Here is a 25,963-nt window from a genome sequence, read left to right as displayed (position 1 = left end):
CATGCCCTGCATTAAATACAAAAAAAACCCCAACCCTACAGGCATAACATGACAAAGATCACGTGTCCATTTTTTTTTATCCAAGCTCTGGAGGATATATCAATCAATCTTGATTTTCTCTATTGCATTATAAATATTTGAAATTACGTGCGTCGTGAATCAGAGATCTATTGATTTTCTTTAAAAAGGTTTATAGTCAAGTGTGAGTCAAATGTTTTCAATATATTTTGTTATTAAATCGGGAAATGATTTGATTTATTATATTTATACTACGATTCAAATATGGCAACCGTAAGTTTTATCGGCCATCGAGATTTATATGTTGAGTCAATATTCAAAAAAAAACCCAAAACATTAAAACTATGAATATCTCTTAAATCCAACAAAAAATATATTTCTAGGTTAAGAAGGCATTAAGTAAACTATAGATAAAGGGCAAAATATATAATGAAAACATAAATATTTCAGTTAAATTACTTTGTTCTGATTGAGGTTATGAATTTTTCACATGAAATGACCTAATTGCAGATTGTCAGTGCTTATACTCTAATGGTAAGTTTCATGTGCTACGATAATAAACGAAGTCTCGATTTTCATTTCTTCATAAAATATTATCGTTTAACGTAAATATGGCGGGCATTGTTTGATCCTCTCACTTTCTAAGCCATCCTGTGAAAACATTAAAAGCCCCCCTTTAAAAACCTACTGGTGGGCGGGTACCAGCAACCTTATATGTTCAAGTTATTTGTGAACTAGAAGTGAACCACTGTATGCTAAGGCGTCTGATATCACAGAAACGTGCTATTAAGTGTCAAGTCGTTTATATACTGCCCCTTAAGGCGCCTCTCCCGTGGACGTAATGCCTAATAATTCACTTAAATAGTTCTCAGATTACCATAAAAGCTTTTTTAAAAATTGCAATATGCTATCAGAATGCAATAGAATAATCCCAGCTTAAATATAGCAATGAAAGCTAACAAGAATCTATTCACATCATCGAGTTTTACATTTCCCATATCCACTTTAACTATACAAGATTTATAGGTTTTGTATATAATAATACGTGAATACAGACAATCTGTTTTCTATGCTCATATTGTCAATATTATTTTACAGGCGTCAATCGAATGGCTAGGAAATACAATACGCTATTTGACACTTTCACTTTGTTTGAATAGCATATTAATCCAGGGCAAAATAATTGTACAGAAATTCTGTACATTTTTATTCAAATATAATGTATAATACATAAACAAGATATTGACGAATGTTAAGTGTGGATATTGTCTTCAGTTCGTATCCTAGAGATAAACGTTCTATTGTGTTAGTCAAATATAAAAATACACTATCCATCTTCAACATAATATATAAATATTTATAACATACAGGTGGTTGAAGGACAGATTTATTAGCTTACTCTATTCCTAATATTATTTCCATAATACATGTAAATGTTTATTTCCAATGCATATTTTGTCTGTATAACTAATCTGCAAATCCTAATGAAAAGGGAAACATTTCATTGTTTTAATGATGCCAGAGAAACCAAAGGTCAATGCCATATAATTATATGCAGGAAGTGCGCCGTTATAACAAAATTAATTGATTTAATTCATTTGAATTCGATTAGAAATTAGGGACATTATTTTGTGTAGAATCTAACATCAATTACATTAACAAAGGTCAATAACGTAATAAAATCCGAAGCTCTGGAAGTATATGCGAGAAGGTAATGTATTATGTTCTCAATATAGATACATGTTCTCAAAGAAAAGTACCCTATAATGACAGGAAAATTCTTCAGTGGGCTATGGTAACTATAATGACTCATCACAGATTTCGTACATTTCACCAAAGAAGAGAATTGACTTATAGCGTGATACCGGTACATTATCAATCACTAATGCAGACTGTGGAGACAGTCAAACCCTGCAATAGCTCGAATAACAGACATTATAGAACCCTTCACACACAGAAACCAATAATTCTGGCGCAATAGACATCATTATCTATTATAAAACAGATGTTAGGTTACATTATTGTCAGATAATATTTTATAATAAAACCAATAATATGGACTATCATTGCCATATAGACTGGCGTTCAGTATGTTTCTATAGATAGTAAGTTGTCCAAAAACTTGGGTACCAAATGCAATTCAAGAAATCAAGAAATAACCCTCCTTAAAGTGGCAACAAGCTTATGAAATATTTTTCTGTCATTAATTAGACAATTGTTAAATATGCATATTAATTGAGAAATTCTAGCATTTTAAGTCCTGCCTTAAATAAAACAACACTCGGTAAGGATAGCAATATGAAAGAAAATGGTTTGGTTGATGACTAATTTAAGAAGTGGGGTTTTCTGACACTTGTTTGAGAAACTGTAGAGGCTTTAGGATACAGCAAGCTGTGAATGGTAATGTTATTTTTTATACTATGCAAAGATCGGATATAATTTGAGTTATACGAATTGATAACACACACTGCTACTTTAAACATTAGAAGTCTAATATTTGTCACTTGGGGACAGATAGTTCACCAATCTATATTCTCTGCTAATAACTGATTCCTATAAATTAAATGGTAATTTTATCACTATTGATTATCTGAAGGATAAGGAAACTATAAATCAATATGGGTTGTATGTTGTTTAATACAATGATAAAAGCAGATTATTTTGATTAAGTACTTTATCAGAACCAATAAATCCATTTTGTTAATTTCCTAAAGAATGATTTTACTGAATTACAGGTCAGCACTACTTGACTCAGCCTGTCCTGATTGTGAGATCTCGGTAATTACAGATTATTTTTAAATCAATAATATTTATTCCCTGACCAGATTAATTACAGAAATACAGTCAACAGTTCATAAGCAGATTATATGAAATTGGATCGGCAGAGTTACTGCCCTTGTTGATATTGACGTGCACTTAGAGTTATTTCTTGTATAATGTGGAAGATCAGTTGTTGCCAGACTACCATACCCCCTTTCAAATGTTGACATATAAAAATGAGAAATATTCTTGTGATAATTTTTTATATACATTAACAATTGGGATAATTCACTATATACATAAAATATATTTTACATATTAATACATAAGAAAATAAATATTTTGTATAATGTATGACAAAATAATGTATTAAAGTTACATTTTTACTTTCTAACAAAAGATTTTTGTGTAAAAAATGGACAGATAATATACATTGTACTAAACATTAACAAAACAGCTTCTAGCAAGTAACAAAAATACATTTAATATTTATAATAATTAAGTTAAGCCCCATTTTCTTTCATATTTATAACAGAGAAAAATAATGATCATAATAGACTATTAACTATAATATAGTTTAGCACTCTAATCAAAATACACTAATAGAAATGAATGTTGGTTGTGTTGACCATTGTGCACAAAGATTCAATGTGACACAATTAGAAACTGTTCTATCTCATGTTTTTAGCCCTTCAGAGGAAGAATTTCAATTAAAGCAAACAAAGAATAATTTTGGCAATTAATTATTTGTAGAAATCCATGGTCTGATTGCAGATAAAGCCAATTGCTTTGCTGGTTGCTGTTGTTACGCTTTGGGAGATGGCTCCAAAAATTGGCATTTACTCTACATTAACAACATATAATAGTGTTCAATCTACCCATTTAATTAGCCAATGAAGTTATGCTAAGTTTCAGAATTAAAAAAGAAACTACTACTATAATATGCTGATGTGTATACAAAGTTTTGTATACAATGATTTTGATTGGTTCCTGAGATATATTCCTGGTATAAAACCGGGATGGAACAAGAGAGATCATTTTAATGTCCCTCCCTGTAGCGTCGTTTCGGCATGGACTAATACAGATCTAAGTTTAATTAAATGCACAGTAATATCCATTATCTATATCTGTGTATCAAGTTTGTAATAATGAAACCAGTATTTTAGATCTTTCTACCAATCTCTGACACTTTATCTTGTCTTTACCAACAGAATCTTTTAAAACTGCTATTTCTTTTTTCACCTGAAATCATAAAGTATATTTCCAATGTCAAAAATATATTGGTTCAGTTTTTATTTGACTGCTTTCAATAAAATGGTCCAGTCCATTCAGTCTAGGGCCATTCCAAACCATATAATTGTCAGTTTTAAATTCTAATGGCCTTGGTGTTTAAACCTGTTAATGATATAAATACCACAAACCTCTAGTAATTCATGTTGTACTTCTTGCTCATCAATATCATCATCATCAATCTTAACATCATCTTTTAACCACCTAGATAAATGTTTACATTGTTTTTGTAAACTCCTGAAACACAAACATATTTTAATATATTATTATAAGACTCATTCTTTTTATACTAAAACTGAAATAAAATCACAGACATTATATATCCCTAGTAGGTAGCTGAGATAGTTGGTTGTGAAATCTTTTTCTTCTACAATCTGTTGTATCTAGTTCTATTCTCACCTTCATGTGACAACCTCTGAAATTTAAATTCGAGCTTAACAAAATATGTGGATACTGAAAGATAACTCAATGCCTCCATATTTTCTTGTATTTCATTCAGTAATACCATGACACAATGAAATGAATGTTTGAGAATGAATGTACAAGACATGGTATAGAAATGCTCAATATTTTAACATACAATTAGTAGGACTGTTAAATACAGAAATTAATTTGTTTTTATGTTCTTTAAATGAAGAACTTACTTTAATCGCTTTTGATCCTCTTCCAATATTTTAAGAGTGTTTCTTATATAGATCAATTCTTCATGACAAGTCATATCTTTCTCTCTTTCTCTTTCTGTTGGTGCATTTTCCTGACTTACTGAAACACTTCCTTCTTTATCAGAATTCAGGCTTTTCATAAAGTCACCTGGTTTTAATAGAGTTATTTCATTTGTTTCAAGTCTTAAAGTGTCATGGCCACCAGACAAAGTTGATAAGGCAAGGGTTGACTGTCTTAAATCATGTCTGCCTGATAAAGGAGATGAATGTAATATTCGTTGTTCTACTGTTAAGGAATATTGGTTACTGGGAGAGATGCTACACCTGCCTTCTGCATACTGAGAATTCTGGGTAACATTCTGAGGTGTTGATTGGTTGTTTTCAGGGGGAGACAATTCCAGATGTCTTTGATTTGAAGAAACTGCATGATTAGATGGAGATGCTACAACAGACACCATTTGTTCTCTTACAACATTTTCAACCAAGTTTGAGGCTGGCTGTACATGATCAGGCCTAACATTATCTTCTCCATCTTCATTTTCTTCTTCACAAATCTGTGGTGAACTAAAAACACAAGAAATTAATTCAACCACAAATAATCAATTTTAAAAAATGAAATGCAATGGTGTTTAACGTCCTACTGTTCTGCACCGACTGGGTTAATGAAGATGGGCCTACGCAATACAGTGTGTTATAACGAAATTTTTTCCACGACAGCAGCACTGGGGCCTTCACTTATTTCGAATCAGAACTGCCAAGGGTTCTTTTACGTGCACAATAATGTGTACGTGGGACCTTGGTTTTTCATCCCACCCAAATGACTATACGTTGTCCCTTGCCAGACCCTCCATCCTGCACCACGTACAAAGAGGAAATGAAATGGGGTTTAACATCCTACTGTTTTGCTCCGAACTGGGTTAATGAAGACGCCATACAGTGTGCTATGAGGGAAATTTTGCACGGACAGCGACCCTACAGCCTACTCTTTTATCGAATTCAACTGTCAAGGGATCTTCTACGTGCACGCCAATGTGTACACGCGATCTCGGTTTTGCGTCTCATCCGAATGACTAGACAGCTGTCTTCGTCCTGCATCACTGGAAAATCGGGATGAACTTTCTCGGCCAATGCAGGGATCGGACACCCGACCTCCAGGCTAGCAAGCCAGAGTCTTACCCACTTAGCCACTGTGACCCCCATGTACAAAGAGGACTGAAGTCGGAAAATCACAATGTCTATTTAGAAAATCAAGCAACTTTGTCTAGTATTGTTTACAGTCATATCCTCATGCCTCATATTCTACAACAAATCCAAAGAAGTGCTGAAATCAGTTTTCATAAAAACATTTTGATACAGCTGTTATGTTTTCTTTCTAAATTACAATAGTTTGTCAACATGGTTAAAAACCTGAAGATTTCATGTACAGAACATGGGGTATATAGAATGTGCTTAACTGTAATTACTCTTAAATTAATACCACTGTGGTAACAAGCTAACAGTGAGACTGATGTCACCTGCCTCAATACCAAAATAAATAGATGACAACTATTTATCTTTCTATTAAGCATCACTTTGATTTATATAACCTGACCTGAAAATTATGATTATTGAACTTATTGAAGGTTTTAGATGTAATAATATTATACACAAATTTCATCACTCTCACACCATTAGAGTCTGAACATTCTACCTCAATTAGAAGAGAGTTATTGTGCGATGAACTCACAAATTCATTTTAATAGTCCCTTGCTTTCTTTGATTGTTCTTAGGACCCTGTATTCTAATCGCAAGCTTTATATGTTTTGTAAGGAATACCAGCAAATCCAGCATCTAGATGTAATAAGGTGGAGTTACAGATGAGCTTTTTGAATAACAATTGCTTTGTGCCTAGATAAACCTTTCTGTAACTTTGAAATATCTTTCAGTTTTTTGGGAGACACATCAAAATGAAAAAAAAATATAGTTCATTTAATGTATGAATAATAATTTATCATATATTGTTCTATTTTTCTTACTTGTCAATTAATGATGAAAATAAACCAGCTTTCTTCAGAGAATCAACTAGAAAAGCTGGACGTCTAGGTTTGGGTCGTTGTCGAATTAACTGGGACGGTTCTCTGAAATTGAAAAGTTAAAATTAAATGTTTCAAAGTCAAAATAAACTTATTAATTACAACATTTTAAATTGTAAAGGACGCCTGACTTTACCAAAATATTAAATTTCAAAAGATGTTTGTATGATGTAAGACAAAAATTATGATTTATTCCCTGGAGATTAAAACAAATAAACATGAGTTGCCATGCAATCAAACATTCTTCACCATCACACAAGATTTCTTTAAACAGGGCATAAGCCGCATAGCATTTGAGCTATTTTTCAAACTCCTAAAGGATTGAATCATAATTGAAGCATCTAAAGTGCTAACGATATTTCCTTTTAAAAAAAGGGCATAACTCTGGGAGTTGTTATGGAAATGTTCAAAAATCATTTCAATAGGCTAGACAACCAATATAACAAAAGGGCATATCTCTGGAGGTAATTATTGAAAATTTTTAAAAATCAATTGGCAATTTTACTTCAATTAGATAGTTCAAATAGATAGTCAACCAATATCAAATTATTCAAACATGGAAATATAACGTACTGGTATTGAACATTTTCACTGGTAGTTTTTCTAGAGTCTAATGGGAGGCAAGGGGAGGCAGACGCCATTTTTAATGCTGGAAGATCTGAATATCTAGATGATGCTGGGAAGATAGATGGAGGTTCTCTTGAGGGAAGTATATGCTTTAACTGATTAACTGCTAACTCTTTTGAGGGATCTTTAATGGTCAGTGGCCTCGGTCCACCTCTAATTCTGATATTCTTGATTGTAACATGTTTCCAGTGTAAGGCATACTTCTGAAGTAGCTGATATCTGTCATATGCTGTCTGAAAATAAAATAAAATTTTCAAAGCAGAATATATTACGAAATTAAAAGGAAAGCGGGAAAGAAATCCCCAACAACCACTAACCAAAATGTTGTCTTATTTGTTACAATATTTACAGTGTTTCTAAAGAACATCAAAAACTACCCAAGTTGTCTTACAGACAAGTTCCATCTCTCTTCACTACAATTTATGTTTTTAAAAATATTTTGCAAAAACTTTATTTACCTTTGCTTGTTGCTCAGCAGCAAACTTGGACCTCATTTTAGATAAATCATCAGCAACATTTAACCACTGTGAAACACCATTACGTAGTAACCGTGCTCTACGATTACTCATAGCTGTAGCTATTCTTTCTTTCTTACGCTTTCTCTCACCAATATACTGAATCCATACTTCAACAACCTGATAAAATATCATATTTTAAAATATACTGCACCCATACTTCAACAACCTGGTTAAATATATTATAAAACATACAGAATCCATACCTCAACAACCTGGTTGAATATTATAATATAAAACAATCTGAACCCTCTTTTTTATTATGTACAAACATGGGATTAGAATGCACAGTTAAATCGGTCACTCAAAATAAGTTGAAATCAAACAATACTTAATGATTATATATCATTATGTTTTCTCCTACCTTTTTTTGTAGATTTAAACTCCAGTGCCATAAGGCTATATGAGTTTTCTCTTGTGTTTTTTCCGCTTCTATCAGATATTGTTTCCACAGTAGATAATATTTAGCTGTTAAACGGACATTATAAAACCACTGTGATTGTCTGGCTAGTAACTACACAATAAAAATTATATAAAGCATCTTAAAATGGCCATTACAATATAAATAACACCTCTCATTCATAATTTAAATAATAATTTTAAAGGTGGCCTGTCCTGTTGCCCTTTTAAAAACAATACTGTCACATTTAAAATCAAGCTATCTATTGAATATATTTTACATTAATATCCTTTGATATAAGTTAATTAATGGTACATGAACTTACATTTTTACGTCTACTGAGCTGTGTAGATTCTATCCAGGCTTTTATAACTTTTTCACAGGTTTTATTTTCATGATGTTGTGCTGCTTGTTGTAATCTTAGTTTGATTAATATATTTCTATCTTTAGCAGCACACCATTTATTAAAACACTGTTTAACTATCACTGCAATAATATTAAATAAAATACATTCAGACATCATCTTTGTTTTTGGTATTTTAATACAGCAATTGTTTTTACATTTTTGGCATCTTTATTACATGTATTGTCCACTAGTCAAAAAGAACTACATAACTACATATTCCTGCTTATGGCTGGAATTCAAAAGTACCAGGAATTGAATACCATGAAGTGATGAAATGGAGAGTGATTCATGTGTTTATTAGAGTATGTGGAATATGCTTTTTTATCAGAATGACTAATACTCACCTCTCTTTAAATGTTCTCTAGCTTCTAATTCTAGTTTATTAGATTCTGTTTTTTTAAATGAATGTATTACAGCATACCTATGCCATGTTGTAAATACCTATAAAGACACAAAACATGGACTAAGAAATGGAAATATATAAACACATTGTACTCTTTCATAGCAATAGAGTTCTATTATTGAAATTTAAAAAGATAGGGTTGCCAAGCAACAAAACATACAACAACTTAGTCGTCCAAGGAGTCAACAAAGGTTGTCGCATATTGTTATCTTTTGTCAGAAATGAAAACATTTACAACAAAATCTGATTACGAGTAACAACCCATGTGGCTTCTAGTTCTGCCCTACTGTAACATTTAGCATACAGAACATTTAATATCAATTTACATAATCATTTGAATTGATAGGCTTCTTCATCTCATGACCTTAAACACTGTGTATAAATTTAAAGTCAATTGGATATTAACTTTAGCCTCTATAGCCTGGACCGATGGGGGCGACAACAATATACGACCGCATTTCAATGTGGTCGTATAAAAAGAATAAACATGTATCAAACTCCATCTAGTTTGTGTTGTGTTATTGTTATAGATATTGCATAGGCTGTATATTATGATTAATAGAAACTCTATGTATATGATGTGTATTACGATTACTACTTACTATATGTATAAGATGTATAATTACTACTTACTCTATGTATAAGATGTATATTATGATGTAAATCAGCTGTATTATCTTTACACCTCTCCTCTTTCTCTTCTTTAGCATTCTTATACCATTGCTTCAAGGTCATACTTTAATTTAAAATAATTAAAGATATATGAAATTTTGTTGCAATAAATCTTTAAAAGAGAGAGAAATGGGGTTTAACGTCCACTCAACACAAACTAGGTCATTTCGGGACTAACATATGGTTTAATTTTATTTCACTAATTCGGTTGCGCATAGGGGTCTTTAGCAGTGGGAGAAAACCGGAGGACCCGGAGAAAACCCATGAGGTTGGACAGGTAAATCTTTAAAATCTGAAATATTATTTATCTAAATCACACAGAGTATCTCTAAAAAAGATAAAAGTAGTCATTTATTAGTATTTGAGAAAAGAAAGAATATCTGTTATACGGTACTATGATCTCATTATGAAAGCCACATAATTATCATATTACATAAAGGACCCTTGACAGTAGTTTTTCAAAATTGTGTGTGAATGGTTTTCTGTTTGTTTTAAGTTTGGAGTCAATATTCTGCACATCATGTGTTCATAACCTTTCCAAGACCCAATTGGGGGGTCCGGAGGTGGGGGTCCCAATATATGGTCTGTACATACCTTTTAAGTTGTTGACATTTAACTTGGTATCTGTTTTTTACAGCAGTATTTATCTGTCGTGTTTGTTGTATATAGAGTTTAAGATGAATAAACATCAATCTACATACTTTCTTCTTATAATACTTATCAGCTTTCTCTTTTAATCTAGTCTTCTCTTGTCTACTGGCATGATACTATTAAATACAAACAGATTAACTCATAATCTTTAAGTGGCATTTAGTGATAGAAGAACACATTAACAGAACATAATTTCTATGAGAAATAATCACTGGTTTTATTATAAAAACAGGTTTTGACAAGTATCCTCTTGCTGTTATCAAATCCTTTTTCCATCATCATCATATAAATTATAGTTATTTCATGTGCATTATAATAAAGGTATGATAAAAGCCTTCAGAATGACAATAATTGGTCACATTTTTGTATTACAATCAAGCAAGAGTTATTTAGTTTGTGGTCTAAGGGGAGACAAGAGATTCTGCAAGAGTTACCTCCCCAGAATAACTTACCAATGATTTAAACAGGGTTCATATTGTATGCACATGTATGTTTTTTTCTATGTAGTATGTATTATTAAATGTATATGACTATGTCTAAATATATGTGTAATGGACTTTTGATGAAATAAACATCTTTTCTTATCTTCAACTTATGCTAAGCGTATAAAACTGTTCTATCGTACTTGTTTAAGAGTGTTATATTTAACAGTTAATTGTCATTTTATTAAGGACATGGTGGGGTTAGGTTAAACATGTATTATATGCGGTAAATCTGCCTATTGCAGGTCTTTCTTTAGGCCTGAAATGTTATATAAACTATTAATTGGACATTTATTAACATGAAAAGACCATATTAACTCTCAAAGCAATCTTATCTGTTCGATTTTAATTGGATTTGAATCCGATCTACTGTTCAAAGTCCGTACATGATTAAACGCAAAAATGGATAATTGAGACTTAGTTAATTTTCATGACAGTGCTAACAATGAAAATTGAGGATACAGTGATTTTAAAATAAGGTTTTCTCGGCTTAGATTGGAACAATTTGACTGAAATTTTCAAACTTTTTCCTTTACATCATCTAGTTTTTAACTATTATAGTGAGAACTGCCAGCTCTTTATCTAATCTCCCATAATGTATCTTTAATAATAGATATAGATTATTGTTCAAGAAATTAAACAACAGTATTAGATATATCACCAACCTGTCTCCACTGTTTAAAATGTTGTTTTATTAAACACTGATATCTATGCTGTACAGCTTTACCTTCATTTTGTTCACTTGAAAAATATGATAACATAAGATAAAATATGATATAGACTAGTATCCACAGATCATAATTTAGTGACTTACTCAATTTTGCATAAATTCTATATTTTAGAACTAAAATATTAATATTCAGTAGCTGTCTATAACATATTTCCAGTATAATTCTTATTATATTTCATTTTTAATAAATCAAATACAGCAAACTTACTGCGTACTAAGACCATAGTCTCTTTATTGTGACGGTTTAAATCAACATAAAAAATCCTGCATAGCTTGGATGTGTTCACACCAATCAGTTTGAGAATTCAGAAAGGGGGACGAGGAAGTCGGCAGTGAGGAAACACTTTTTTTTTTACAACAATATGATCATTGTAACAATTCTATCAGTATGTATCGGTACGGTTGGGTTTCAATTAGTTTTAATTTCCATTATCAGACTTTTTACAACACAAAAGACAATGCCACCTTTCAATGCCAAGATAACAGATATATACAGTACTTCTTTATTTACCTTTTCTTGACATCTCTAACATGGTCTCTCCAGGCTTGAAAATGTTTCTGACAATTTGTCCAACAACTATGCTCTACAGCTTGTTCCTGAAAATGGAATAAAACAACTTTGATTCCAATCTGATTGACGACAAAAGTGGAATAAATTTTTACATCTCATAAACATTTTACATGAGACTAACAAGTTAAAGAACCACAACAGTGACATATTAGACTGACTAAATGCTACAGAACAAGTTTTCTTCTTTGAGCCTATTAGAAAATAAAATAGTCATTCTTAAAACCAATTTGTCTAAAATAAACAAGAGGCTTTTAATACAAACAAAACTGATATTACGATTAATCAATAACTTATACCTCTTTAACTTGATCTTCAAGCACTTCCACAGTTCTTAATTTCCAATTTTCAAAGAATCTATGTAATACAGTACCATCATAATGTAAAATAGCCTGTAAACAAACAAATATGTAATTGATTTTACAAAAATATCTTAATTTTTTCATGCAGTTATTTTAGAAGTGAAAATTGTGTAAGATTGTTCCCAGATATTACATAAAGCATACTTGTTTGACAAATTTATATAAATTCTTTGTTTACCATTCTTTCTGATAGTCTGTTTTCTTTACTTTGTTCTGTGGAATTAGACCAGAAACAGAAAAATCTAGACAGAACACTCTCTCTGAAAATTACAGAATATATATCAACAATCCATTTTAACAAGAACAGCTCAATCTTTGAGTTAGTATAAATTGATTCAGAGCTAGCAACTATCAGTACTAAATACTGATTTAAGATCAGTTTACAAGTCAAACTATTATCTAGTCTCCTTTGTTAAAAATAACATAGTTTCACTGAGGGCGTTCAGTAATTGTTAGTCACAATAAATATCAAATGCGAAAAGGTAGGGTCTAGACATTTTCACAATCTAATTAAAATTGAGTTATTTTTGCTCTGTTTATCCTGATGGTCACACTATCTTTGTATGTTATTTTACCTATAGAACTGTTGAGATTTCACTTTATTTTCCTTCTCAGTCTTAGACACTTGAACAAAAACTTTCATATAAAACATATATTTAGGCAATTCATGTAGATAGTAATGAGTATCTGCTCTAGTATACTGTGCCTGTAAAGACAAATCAGAATCATATATTTTTGGGGGAATTATTCTATTTCAACTTGAAAGGGAATTTTTTTATTTTAAGGTCTGAGCATGATACATACAAATTAAAGCCACATCAGAACCAATATAAGTCGTTCGAGAAAATTGGGGAAAAAACTATGAGGTTATTCATTTATAACATATAACTTTCACATAGAGCACACACCTAACAACATTCAGTACACCATCTCCCAACTTTATATGGAGATAAGGCACATCGTTCTGTCAAAAATTCAAGCTAATTTAAAAGCATTCGTCTTTTCGTCTGACAATAACACAGCTTTATATTTCAAAGTTTTTGAAACAGATTTTAAAAGATGTTTACCTTTCTGTGATTTCTCCATTCTTTATAGTTGTTCAATGCTTTAAAACATTTAGATAATAAAATCCTCCTAAAATAATATAAACAAAATATTTATTTATTAGAGTGGCATTACGTAAGATTAGATAAAGAGCTGACAGTTCTCGCCATAATAGTTAAAAAATAGATAATCAAAAGAGAATATTATGCTGAAAATTTCAGTCAAATTACTTCAATCTGAGCCTAGGTATTATGTAAGATTTGGATAAAGAGCCGACAGTCCTCGCTATAATAGTTGAAAAATAGATAATGAAAAGATAATATGCTGAAAATTTCAGTCAAATTAATTCACTCTGAGCCTAAATATTAGCAAGACAATTATGATCTAGCCTCGATTGTCATTACCACTGTTGTTACGATAATAAACAAAGTCTTGATTATCCATTTTTACGGTAACCGCATTGACCACAAAAAGTATTTAAATCTACTTATATCGTAGGTATCCGATGCCATTGAGGGTTGTTTATGGTCGTGGTAATTAAGTTAATTAATGTTTATTATGAAACATTTCAGGTCTAAAGAAAGACCTGCAATAAGCAGATTTAGCTCTTGCATAATGCCTGTTTAATAGTCTGTAAAATTAAGTTTTAATTCCAATTGAGCCAACTACTGCTATGATAAATTATAACTACCCATGATGCTTCCTAGCCTTTGATGTTAAAGGTAATAAATCTAACTCTTCGTTTCTCTCACATCTATTTAACCATACATTCCAATATTCATTTATAACCTGGAACAAAGTTCAATTACATTTTCATTAACCATAACAGTTGTCTTGAACAATTATTAACAGACATTGAAACACAAGGTGTATCTTAACAGATAAAATCCCAATAAACTATCATGACATATAATGAAGTCATCAAAATTAATGAAATCCATGTCCATCCGTTCAGCTAGATTGTAAGCTTCACAGAACCATGTACAAATTTCCTATAAGTTAAAATCAAATTTTGTAAAATATACATGTTTGTTCAAGCCTTACATGTCTGTAATGTAACTGTGTTGCCATGGTATTTCTCATTCTTTGAATCCTCGCTTGAACTGAGTTGAGTCGAAATGCATTGAATCCATACCCCTATAAGAAACAGAAAGAAATAGAATTATAGTAGTGCAATGCCACTCACTGTAACCCGGGTATCATTTAATCATTTGGCACTAATTTCTTTCACATTCATTCAATATTAAATCTTTGTTTAGAAATTCGCAAAAATCATTTAAAATCACTAAAATATTGTCTAATTTGTACAATGATTAATTTTTGACCAGTGGTCAGGAAATTAAATACTTGTAAATTGGACACTCATTATCAAAATTAATCAGTCAGTTTTAAACTGGATACAAGTTCAAATAAGATGATTTGGGGTGATTTCAAATGATTTTTACAATTTTTAAACAAAGATTTGATTTTAAAATGAATTTGAAAGAAATTAGTGCTAATTTAAAAAGATTATTGCGATAATGAAAAAAAATATCATTTAATACATCTATACAGAGAAATGAAATGATATGAAATGGGGTTTAAGTCCTACTGTTCTGCTCCGAACTGGGCTAATGAAGATGGGCATATGCCATACAGTGTTTTGCCCGGACAGCAACACTACGGTCTACTCTTATATCGAATTCCAACTGTCAAGGGATCTTTTACACGCACGCCAATCAGTACACAGGACATCGTTTTTTTGTCCCATCCGAACGACTACACAGCTGTTCTGGTCAGGCCCTCCGTCCTGCATCACCGACAAGGGGGAACCATGCCGGAAAATCTGGATTTACTTTCTGGGCCAATGCAAGGATCGAACACTCGACCTCTCCAGGATAGCAAGCCAGCTTCTTACCCACTTAGCCACCGTGATCCCCTCTACACAGAGAGCTACAGAAATGAGTAATGTGGAGTTATAGCTGTTGTAGCAATGTGGAGTCTCTGTATAAAGGTGGAGTATCTACAGATATATATCAGTATCTGACTACTGCATTTTAAATCTGCCAAACCTACCAAAAGATGTCTGATATAGAAAAGATCAGCATGCTGTAGTTTTGCTCTTTCAGTTTTCTTCTTATCAACAACTATAAACAATAGGTTAAGAAAGAAATAATATATAACAATCAAGATGCGATACAGTACTTACATGATTTTTATAAAATCATGGCATGCTACAAAAAATATTTAAATAGCTCCCTGTTCCAACAACAAGTGTTGAGATTTTTGGATCAGAAAATAAAAGAAGGTATTGGTATGTATTTATCACTTTGATATTCTCTTAAAGATCAGAAATTGGATTATCTAATTATCTCCTGACGATTAATAATAATAGTGAAATTTACAATGTTTTAATTTAATTTCAATGTATCTTAGTTTATTAATTTTATTTGTAAACTTAATTTTCTCTACCATATTTTTCCAGTGGAAGTTGTGCGCTATAAAAATATACAATAATTATAAAAATAAAGAATATTTTGAATATAACAAAAGGATACATTTCTTCCATCTTTCAAGATAACGTCTTGTCTGGAACGTTTTACCAGAATTTAAAATCTGAAGTTCTAAAGAAGCATGAGAACGTTTGAAACGTAACCTTTCTCTCCAATATTTTAAGTAACGTATCTTTAATGAAACTTGATATAACTGACTTCCATAATCTGTAAACAGAAAATAATTCAAGGTCAATATTTACAAACTAATAATCATCAGAAATATGCAAAAATTAATAATGATTTTATTTTTACTACAAGCTTTTAACAGCCAAAGAAAATTCTTCATCAAGATTTCAAACTTTGAAAAAATATCCACCAATACTACCTGAGATTGTCATTACCAAATCAGTATTTTTGAAGTCTGTTGCTAAAACCGATAAGACTTAAGTGTTTAACTGACTATTACCCAAGTTAGATTTTTTCACTCTACGTTGTTTGTGATATCCAAGCCATTTTGTTAAACATGTCTTCTTCAATGACTGTTGGTGATATCTACTAGCAAGTTCCATTTTCTGTTTCTCTTTTAGACGATTTTGGAATTTCTCAATCCAAATAAACCAATGCTATAATTAACATAAATAACATAAATTGCAGAGAAAAACATTTCTTTGTGTGAAAATAAACTATGAAAATTTTCTTGTGACACAACTTTCAACACTAGGAAGTTAGAGTGTCACTTGATATTAATAGGTAATTTCCATCAAGATTAACCAGTCACTGGTAACATCTTTTTTGCAAAATAACAACAATCAAGAGATTTTGAGCAATTACCTCAGCTTGTAATCTGTATGACCAGAACTGTAAAGCTATGGAATCCATTTCACGATAATGATCACAATTAGACATCTCTGCCAACCATTTTCTCCATGCATTCCTTCATAAGAATAATACAGATGTAATTATTCCAGTCAAATATTACAGAAGCATAAACATATGATGTATTCTCAATGGTCAGATTTTAGCAGTACATAATTACCGGTATTATATCTTTGAAGAGAATGAACCATACATAAAACTATATTGAGAACAGATCATAAAAACATGGTGTAATAATTAATGTCCATATAAAAATTTTCAAGAATTTATAAAAACCACAATCTTCATTATAGGCTTAGTATTGGTCCATAGTATGTCTGTAGGGGTGATGATTTTCCGTTTCAGAAAATAGCAAATTCCGTTTTAAGTATTTTTAATTCCGTTATTTTCCGTTTCAGAGCTGACCATATTCCGTTTTTTCGAGATAAAATGTTATTTTATGAATAAATGAATAAAACATCTTAAAATGCCTTTTATTACAAAACGAATCATTTTAAACCAATGATAACAAATGTTGAATTGTGAATGACTTGTAATGTTCAATGACTAGTTATTCTTTAAACCTGTTTCCCGAATTAAATAACAGAAAATTACATCTTGTGATCTCGTTTCATCTTTTTAGCAGACGAAGCCATTTTTCTCAGCTGCTAGTTGTAGTCGCGATTTATCCAGACATCTTCGTAGTTACTACCGTTTCTTCGAGAATAAGGGCTGGATTCACAAGACTACGGTATATTTGTGATGTCACCTGGTTAATGTGGATAAACACGAGTCACGAGCCTGGCAGTAAAATAAGAAGTAAATGAAACGATTTTTACTTTTATGAAGTGACAGAAGTTTTTTTTAAGACATATATATACATTACAATGTTTAATTTAAGTTAAACTACAGAGTAATTGTATTCAGGGATACATGAAAGACGGGTTTTCGTTTCGATTAAAATTATGATTCCTAAATGATGAAATGAAAGTAGCTAAATACTAAAATAGACAGTAACAAAACCACGCGATATCATTCAATATTTCCGATTTTTATGAATAAAAAGATGAAATACTTGGATAACTGCAAAATTGTTTTGAGTTTGTGTTTAGTATCAGCAAATATCGGCTTTTCCGTCTTTTTCCGTGTGAGATTTCAAATTCCGTTTTGAGTGGACAATTCCGCGATTTCCGCGTTTTTTCCGCGATCACGGAAAATCATCACCCCTATGTCTGTACAAGTTTAAAGTAGCGAAGTCTCTAACTCAATATCATCCAAAATTTTCGACATTGAAAACACAAATTATTTGTCAATTTAAATCAACCTTGATGTTGTTATCTTACCGGGAAAAGATGTACATAGTTTTATAATAACCTCCATGTAAAAAGATAAAAATTTCTGAATAATTGGGCTTATGTTCTAGCAGTACATGAATAGAGAGTGAACATCCCAGTTAACTGCAAATATTTGAATGTACACTGTTCATGGACTCTTATTATATACTCTATCTCATTTAATGAAAATTTAGTTTTTACCTGACTAAAACCTCTTGTCTTTGTCTTAAAGCAATCTGAGACTTTTTTTTACTGTGTTTTTGGTGTAATATGTATGTTTTCCATGCTATTGAAACTTTACTCAGAATAGTATTATTATCTGAAATTCAGTAGATATATTAAAATAAGCAAATCATATCAATATGAAAACAGATCTTCAAATAGCTTAATATTTTTCTAGATTTTGAAATGAAAATGAAATGGGGTTTAACGTCCTACTTTTCTGCACTAACTAATGCACAAGGATCCGTTTTTTGTGCCCACTAACATATACTGGGACCATGTTTTTTCATTAAATCCAAATAACTATACATTGTTCCTTGCTATGCCCTTTATCCTACGCCATTAATAGCAGAAGAATGTGTAACGCTTACCCTACTTTTTGTCTTAATTGAAAGTAGTGATTTGCTACCATAAACAGTCTTAATGTGAATTAAAAGCGAAAATTTTTGAATTGGTGGAACTATTTACATGCTAGAGAAAGAATAAATATAACTATCTCTGTATGTTGAATTTTATAAATTAGGAATTTATCATCTAGAATCGAGACATAATAATACTTACAATGACTCTTAGCCTTGCACATCTTTGCATTTCTTACTCTACAAAGATAAACATATTCTTTCCATGCAGCAATAATACGCCCCCAAACAACATATCTGAAGAGAAAACAATTTAGAAATTCATGCAATTTGACTTTGAATTAATAACATATATAGACAGGGGCTTGTCAGGTCCGCTTAGGCCTTAATATCTCCACCTGCATATTTGAGTCTGAATTTATGATTGAAAAAATCATTCAGAGTTGTCCTGTATTACATTCAAATCATAAATTTTAAGATAATCAGTGAGAAAATTCAGTGATTTGTGATTGAAAAATTCGAATTTTGATACAGGTCTTTCTTATGACCAAATGAATATTTACTGTCAATTTGAAGAAAACAAGCCAACAGTGAGGCTGATGTCCCCCGCCGAAATCCCCAAATAAATAGATGACACATATTAATTAATCGCACATCTATTTTTTTCAAAAGTATCGAGCAATCAAACTGATTATCAACTGTACACTAAGTTTCATCACTCTCTATCAGATAGAATCAAAGTTATCTTGTCCCAAAGCATCGACCAAAGAAATTGCTTATCTCTGCTTAGCTTTAGCTCGATATGTTAATCATTGAACTCAAGTCAAGACGAACATCTACATCAAGTTTAAACAGTCTACCTCAATTAGAAGCAGAGTTATTATGTTCCAAGGTCTTGACCAATCAAAATGCTTATTGCTCCTTAGCCTAAGCAGACAATTCTCATCATCGAAATTAGTCAAGGTATTGATGTAATGAAACTATACACCAAGTTTCATCACTCTCACTTAATTAGAACTAAAGTTATCGTGTCCCAAAGAATCAACCAATCAAATTGCTTATCTCTACTTAACATAAGCAGAAAATGCTCATCTTCGCACTCTATAGAGGCACTGACCTCATAAAGACCTACACCAAGTTTGAACATTCTAGCTCAATTAGAAGGAGAGTTATTGTGTTCCAAAGTCTCGGCCAATCAAATTGCTTATCGCTCTGCTTACCCTTAGCAGAAAACGCTCAATATCGAATTTAGTCAAGGTATTGATGTAATGAAACTATACACCAAGTTTCATCACTCTCACTTAAATGGAACTAAAGTTATCGTGTGCCCAAAGCATCAACCAATCAAATTGCTTATCTCTGCTTACCCTAAGCAGAAAATGCCCATCTTCACATTCCATCAAGGCATTGACCTAATAAACACCTACACCAAGTTTGAACATTTTAGCTCAATTAGAAGGAGAGTTATTGTGTTCCAAAGTCTCAACCAATCAAATTGCTTATTGCTCTGCTTACCCTGAGCAGAAAATGCTCATTATTGAACTTAAGTCAAGGTATTGATGTAATGAAACTATACACCAAGTTTCATCTCTCTCACTTAATTAGAACTAAAGTTATCGTGTCCCAAAGCATCAACCAATCAAATTGCTTATCTCTGCTTACCCTAAGCAGAAAATGCTCATCTTCGAACTCCATCAAGGTATTGACCTAATAAACACCTACACCAAGTTTGAACATTCTAGGATTCTAGGTCAATTAGAAGGAGAGTTATTGTGTCCCAAAAAGTGTGACGGACGGACGGACGGACAGACGGACAGACAGACGAACCCATTTCAATAGTCCCCTGCTTTCTTCGAAAGGCGGGGGACAATAATGCATATAAAATTCAGAAAGATCAGATGATAACTTTTGGCGTTCAAATGGTTCAATAAAGTAAAATGAACATTCTAGCTCAATTAAAAGTTATCGTGTCCCAAAGCATCAACCAATCAAATTGCTTATCTATGCTTACCCTAAGCGGAAAATGCTCATCTTCGAACTCCATCAAGGCATTGACCTAATCAACACATACACCAAGTTTGAACATTCTAGCCCAATTAGGAAGAGAGTTATCGTGTCCCAAAGCATCAACCAATCAAATTGCTTATCTCTGCTTACCCTAAGCGGAAAATGCTCATCTTCGAACTCCATCAAGGCATTGACCTAATAAACACATACACCAAGTTTGAACATTCTAGCTCAATTAGGAAGAGAGTTATTGTGTCCCAAAAAGTGTGACGGACAGACAGACGGACAGACAGACGGACAGACGGACAGACAGACGGACGAACCCATTTTAATAGTCCCCTGCTTTCTTCGAAAGGCGGGGGACAAAAAACTTTCTGGTAGAGTGTAATTGTATATATATATAGATGACAGTGACCACAATATTCAATATAACTTAACCCTGCTTAGGGTATAGAATGACAGAAATATTACCTATAATGACATTCAGCTCTAATAAGTAATCGCCATTCTTGTCGAACTTCCCACCAATCATCATACCATGCATCAAATACTTTTCTTATAATGATTCTCTTATAATGTTGTCTGAAATATATGTTCAGCATACCTTTTTTACAAACAAGGCCTTGTTAACAAATTTACTATATAGTAATATACATGTATATCTGCTAAACAAATATGAAAAAATGCTGCTTTTTTTTAGCTTCTATCTCAGTAGACTATTCAATAAATTGATAATTCTCATTGACATACATGTACCAGTCTTTCATAACACAACAAACACCCTTGAAGTTGTGAACATTGCTCATGTGTCTAATGTTTGTTTATTAATGTAGTGTGTTTCGATATTTGATGATATTTGTGTACATTAAATCTATATGTTCTCGGCAGCTAATATCTATACTTACAAAGCTGTGGAGGGAAGAACTCTTCCAAATACATTTTTCATCCAACGATAAAGGAATTTTCTGGCAATATATCTGTAAGAAATGAAGTTTCAAGGATCCATTATTTTTATATTACATAAATAATAACCGGGTACAGCAGTCTAGTAATAGACAGAGAGAGAGAAATGGTGTTTAACGTCCTCTCAACACAAACTAGGTCATTTCGGGACTAACATATGGTTTAATTTTATTTCAATAATTCGCTTGTGCGTAGGGGTCTTTAGCAGTGGGAGGAAACCGGAGGACCCAGAGAAAACCCACGAGATTGGACAGGCGACCCTACTCCTTGTCACATACAACCCATATGCATGGGTCAAATTCTAATTTTGTTGGATCAGAAGAACATAACAAATCCCAATACAAATTCATTCAATTTCTAACATATCAATACTGGTACTGTATGTTTTCACTCATAGCCTCGTTCACTTGTTGCTCAATTCACAAAATATTTAATTCTTGAGATCACAGTCTGAGAATAAAATAGAATAACTTGCTTGAGTTGAAAATAAGATGTCCTCTCTACATCAAGTATCTACCTTATTCTAAGTTCTTTCAATCTGCCTCCTCGATTCCATGTATAGCCTGGTCTATAATTCCTGACATCAATGTGTGAAGATTTCTCTTTAATTTCACGTCTTCTTATTCTTGCATTTGAAGTTGGGATCTTGGATGGTGTAGAGTTCTTTTGTGGCCTGTCCTTCTCAAAGCTTAAATACAAAAAAACAATCTGCTTGCTTTAGTGTCTTTGCTATCTATCATATGTTCTGTAATAGTGACAATGAATAAATGGGGTTTTATGAATCTAATCAAACTTAATGCCATTTTTAGTCTTGTTTTCCAAGCATTTTATTGAAGATTAATTATATTTACTTTTTTGGTGAATTGACAGTTTAGCATAAAGAATAAAGATAGCAGATGTTGTGAGTGGGCGAGTGGTATGTAACTTCTTACAATAATAGGCCTACCTGTCAAATGTTTTGCTCTGGACAATAACAGTGGTTGAAAAAGCATCGCCGGCCCCCTTTTCAACACCCTCATTACTAATGACATTTACAACTTTTTTACTCTGAAGTTTTATGCGTTCGGCACGTAACGATAAATCTTTATTCAATTCGCGTAGAATAGCTTGCTTTGCCAAAACATGATTTTCTTGCCTGGACGATTTGTCAGCTTTTACAAAGTCATTCGTGAATCCCTTTTCTTCGTCTACGTGACGAAAATTCCTTCCGCTCATAATTTATTCATGATCGTGCACGTGTATTGAGTATTTAAATTCCATTACAGATAAAACAAAATACAAGACGTAACTTCTTTTTTCCATTCGCGGGATTCTTTGACTTTGTGGACATTGGTGATATTCTCGTGAATTGGAGGTACAAAAGATACTTAACAGGAAGTACGAGATTCGCTGACGTTGCACTCGATTGTCCAGCCTAATTTTATCTGGGGCGACGCACTCGGCAAACGTCAGCAGATTCCAGTAGGCCTACCCTACATCTAGATTTAGAGTAACAGAATCTGCCGAGGTTTGTCGAGTGTGGGCGACGTTCTTTCAAAAGCCTAAAAAAGGCTAAACCAACCTCATTCGGTGTCTTCGATCCGCAGAAAAGCGCAAGCGGCGAATGTCGAAAAAGTAATAGTCAAAATGTGCCTATGTTGTATTCCTCTCTAAATATAAACATATGTCATAAATAAAAATATGTGATATTTGGCAAATGAATAACAAAAAAATCCAACAAAAAACAAAAACAAAACAACGCAGGTGCATTTTCAAGAACGAAACAAAGGTAAGATCTGATAAGATGATGAATATTGATGAAAAAGTTGATTGTTTGGAGATTTGATCAGTCGATCACACCACGGAAACTAGTAGTACCGTAGTAGTATTCCTCTCTAAATATAAACATATGTACATGTCATAAATAACAAGCAATATGTGATATTTGGCAAATAACTAACACCCCCCTCCCCCCCCAAAAAAAACAACAATAAAAAAAATCCCAACGCAGGTGCATTTTCAAGAACGAAACAAAGGTAGGATCTGATAATATGATGAATTATTGATGAAAAAGTTGATTGGCAGTACGTAGTACTAGTACCGTTGTATGAAGAAGAAGAAGAATTTTATTGCAGCGGAACGTCCTTTGAGGACTGCATACAATATACAAGCATTAAATACAAGTACATAAATTTGGACGGTAACAAAAATGTGGACGGGCATAAATTCAGAGCACTCATATAAATAGACAGTATAAAACCTGCATACACATGATTCATATATATGAAAATACGAAACAAAACGTACAAAGTATCAATTCAAATAACCAGATAGTAAAAAGCCCACGTGCATAATATATGGAAATACAAAACGTGCGCATGTAAAAGATAATAAAATATCATGCATATTTAACAGTTCAGTTGTCTCTGCAAAAAAAAAGAGAAGTAGACAAAGGCTGCGACACTTGTGGCTATAAAACTCGTTGGGTCAAAGAGATTTTCAAATGAAAAGGTTAGACCAGTATTGTCAAGGGTTGGATAATGTATATTGTTTTCATAAATCTTCATATATTTGGCATTTCATAAGAAACTGTTGTTCAGATTCAGTTTTATTTGCATTGCATTTTTTACATAGGCGATCCTGGGGTGGTATCTTTAGATATCTACCCCTTTCAATGGCAAGCTGATGAGTCGTGGGGTAGATATCGCAATTTTGAACTTCATATTATTAACAACCTCTAGATATTTTGTAGTGTTATTGAATTTCTTTTTGAATAATCCGAAGGTTCTGAATTTATGGTTAAGTCCGCAATATTCAGCAAGGAGATCGTTAACTGTTGAATGTAATTTTTGTTGGAGAGATGTCATATTTTTCAAAGATATTTAGGATAGCCGCATACCAGGAGCGTTTTGGGTTTGATTGCAAAATTTTTATGTCTTCCTGGTATGCAGAATTAACTATTTTCATTAAGCCCTTTATTGTACATAGTCATTCTTTGAAATATGGATATTAACAGGAAAACTTCCTAATTCGGCTAAACATCTATATTGGATGCTTTAAATGACTGTGTAAGGATAGATCATAACTTTGATTTTATCTTTAGTCATTGAGTCAACTGGCGTGGTTTCGATTCCCCGGTTGTACGTGACAAGGAGTAGGGTCGCCTGTCCAACCTCGTGAGTTTACTCCGGGTCCTCCGGTTTCCTCCCACTGCTAAAGACTCCTATGCGCAAGCGAATTATTGAAATAAAATTGAACCCTGTGTTAGTCCCGAAATGACCTAGTTTGTGTCGAGTGAACGTTAAACTCTCTCTCTCTCTCTCTCTCTCTCTCTCTTTTATCTTTATTGAGTCCAGTTTCCAGCCATCACAGAAACGTTTTACATTATCAAGATCGTCAGCAAAGAGCAGATGGGATAGGCCAGTAGTATTTAATATAGGATAATTATCGATGTCTGTAGAATTGTCTAAGTATTGGGTTAGATCATTGATATACATATTAAAATATGTAGCACTTAAAACACAGCCCTGGAGTTGTTGTATTTCACCAATAGGATGTATTTTTATACATAAATTAATCAATTCAAATATTTTTCCATTAATGTCATGTTTCAATAATTTAACAGGCAGACCTTTGCGCCAATTCTGAATCAAATGCTTTTGCGAAATCGACAAAGCATAAAAATAGAGGTTTCTTGTATTTGTTGATTAGAATCTTAAAGTCTTAAGAATGAAAACGTTATCCACTGTTCTACGGCACGCCCCTAATCCGCTCTGTGCTTGGTCAAACAGGTTATTAGATTCAATATATTTAGATATACGGTTATTTATAATAGATAAAAATAATTTGCTCATGCAGCTTGCTAGAACAATTCCGCAATAGTTACAAATCGTCCTCAATGCTCCCCTTCTTATGTATTGGGACGCCACCGTTCGGGAAAACTCCCAGATTCAAGAATTGCATTGAAAGATTTTATACACACATCAGTCATGTACTCGCATGATACAAGAAGCATCTCATTTAGTATTAGATCGGGCCCACAAGTCTTTTTCCTCTTTAGTCCCGCAAAAGCTTTTTGGACTTGAATTGCAGTTATCTTGAGTTTATA

The 25,963-nt window shown here is 32.4% G+C and overlaps 1 protein-coding gene across 1 annotated transcript; it reads right to left on the bottom strand.

Annotated features, from left to right (window-relative positions):
• Positions 1 to 1,291: 1,291 nt before the first annotated feature.
• LOC126815687 (protein SFI1 homolog) lies at positions 1,292 to 23,209 on the bottom strand. Its single transcript, XM_050541556.2, has 29 exons — positions 22,823 to 23,209; positions 22,394 to 22,564; positions 21,819 to 21,890; positions 21,385 to 21,495; positions 19,109 to 19,203; positions 18,527 to 18,644; positions 16,968 to 17,070; positions 16,603 to 16,759; positions 16,200 to 16,361; positions 15,718 to 15,788; positions 14,707 to 14,799; positions 14,354 to 14,451; positions 13,686 to 13,752; positions 13,194 to 13,324; positions 12,797 to 12,878; positions 12,556 to 12,648; positions 12,200 to 12,285; positions 11,624 to 11,699; positions 10,420 to 10,592; positions 9,787 to 9,889; positions 9,095 to 9,191; positions 8,670 to 8,830; positions 8,309 to 8,458; positions 7,888 to 8,064; positions 7,376 to 7,662; positions 6,746 to 6,847; positions 4,713 to 5,294; positions 4,200 to 4,305; positions 1,292 to 4,020 (listed from the first exon to the last, which is right to left on the bottom strand). Exons 1-29 carry the CDS (start codon positions 23,089 to 23,091, stop codon positions 3,913 to 3,915), a joined length of 4,101 nt encoding a protein of 1,366 aa, XP_050397513.1. The 5' UTR covers positions 23,092 to 23,209; the 3' UTR covers positions 1,292 to 3,912.
• Between the last annotated feature and the right edge of the window lie 2,754 nt (positions 23,210 to 25,963).

The sequence above is a fragment of the Patella vulgata genome, chromosome 3 (assembly GCF_932274485.2).
Source record: "Patella vulgata chromosome 3, xgPatVulg1.2, whole genome shotgun sequence".
NCBI classification, from domain to species: Eukaryota; Metazoa; Mollusca; class Gastropoda; family Patellidae; genus Patella; species Patella vulgata.
The sequence above is the reverse complement of the archived record's forward strand: the minus strand, read 5'-3'. Positions and strand labels throughout refer to the sequence as shown.

What these genes read in the sequence shown, in the direction of transcription:
- LOC126815687 (XM_050541556.2), bottom strand. Translation starts at nt 23,091, where the DNA reads ATGAGCGGAAGGAATTTTCGTCACGTAGACGAAGAAAAGGGATTCACG. An exon ending in CATACAGATTACAAGCTGAG is followed by an intron (nt 16,760 to 16,967) that starts GTAATTGCTCAA and finishes TGTTAATTATAG; the next exon opens with CATTGGTTTATTTGGATTGA. An exon ending in TCTATATCAGACATCTTTTG is followed by an intron (nt 14,800 to 15,717) that starts GTAGGTTTGGCA and finishes TGTTTCTTATAG; the next exon opens with GGGTATGGATTCAATGCATT.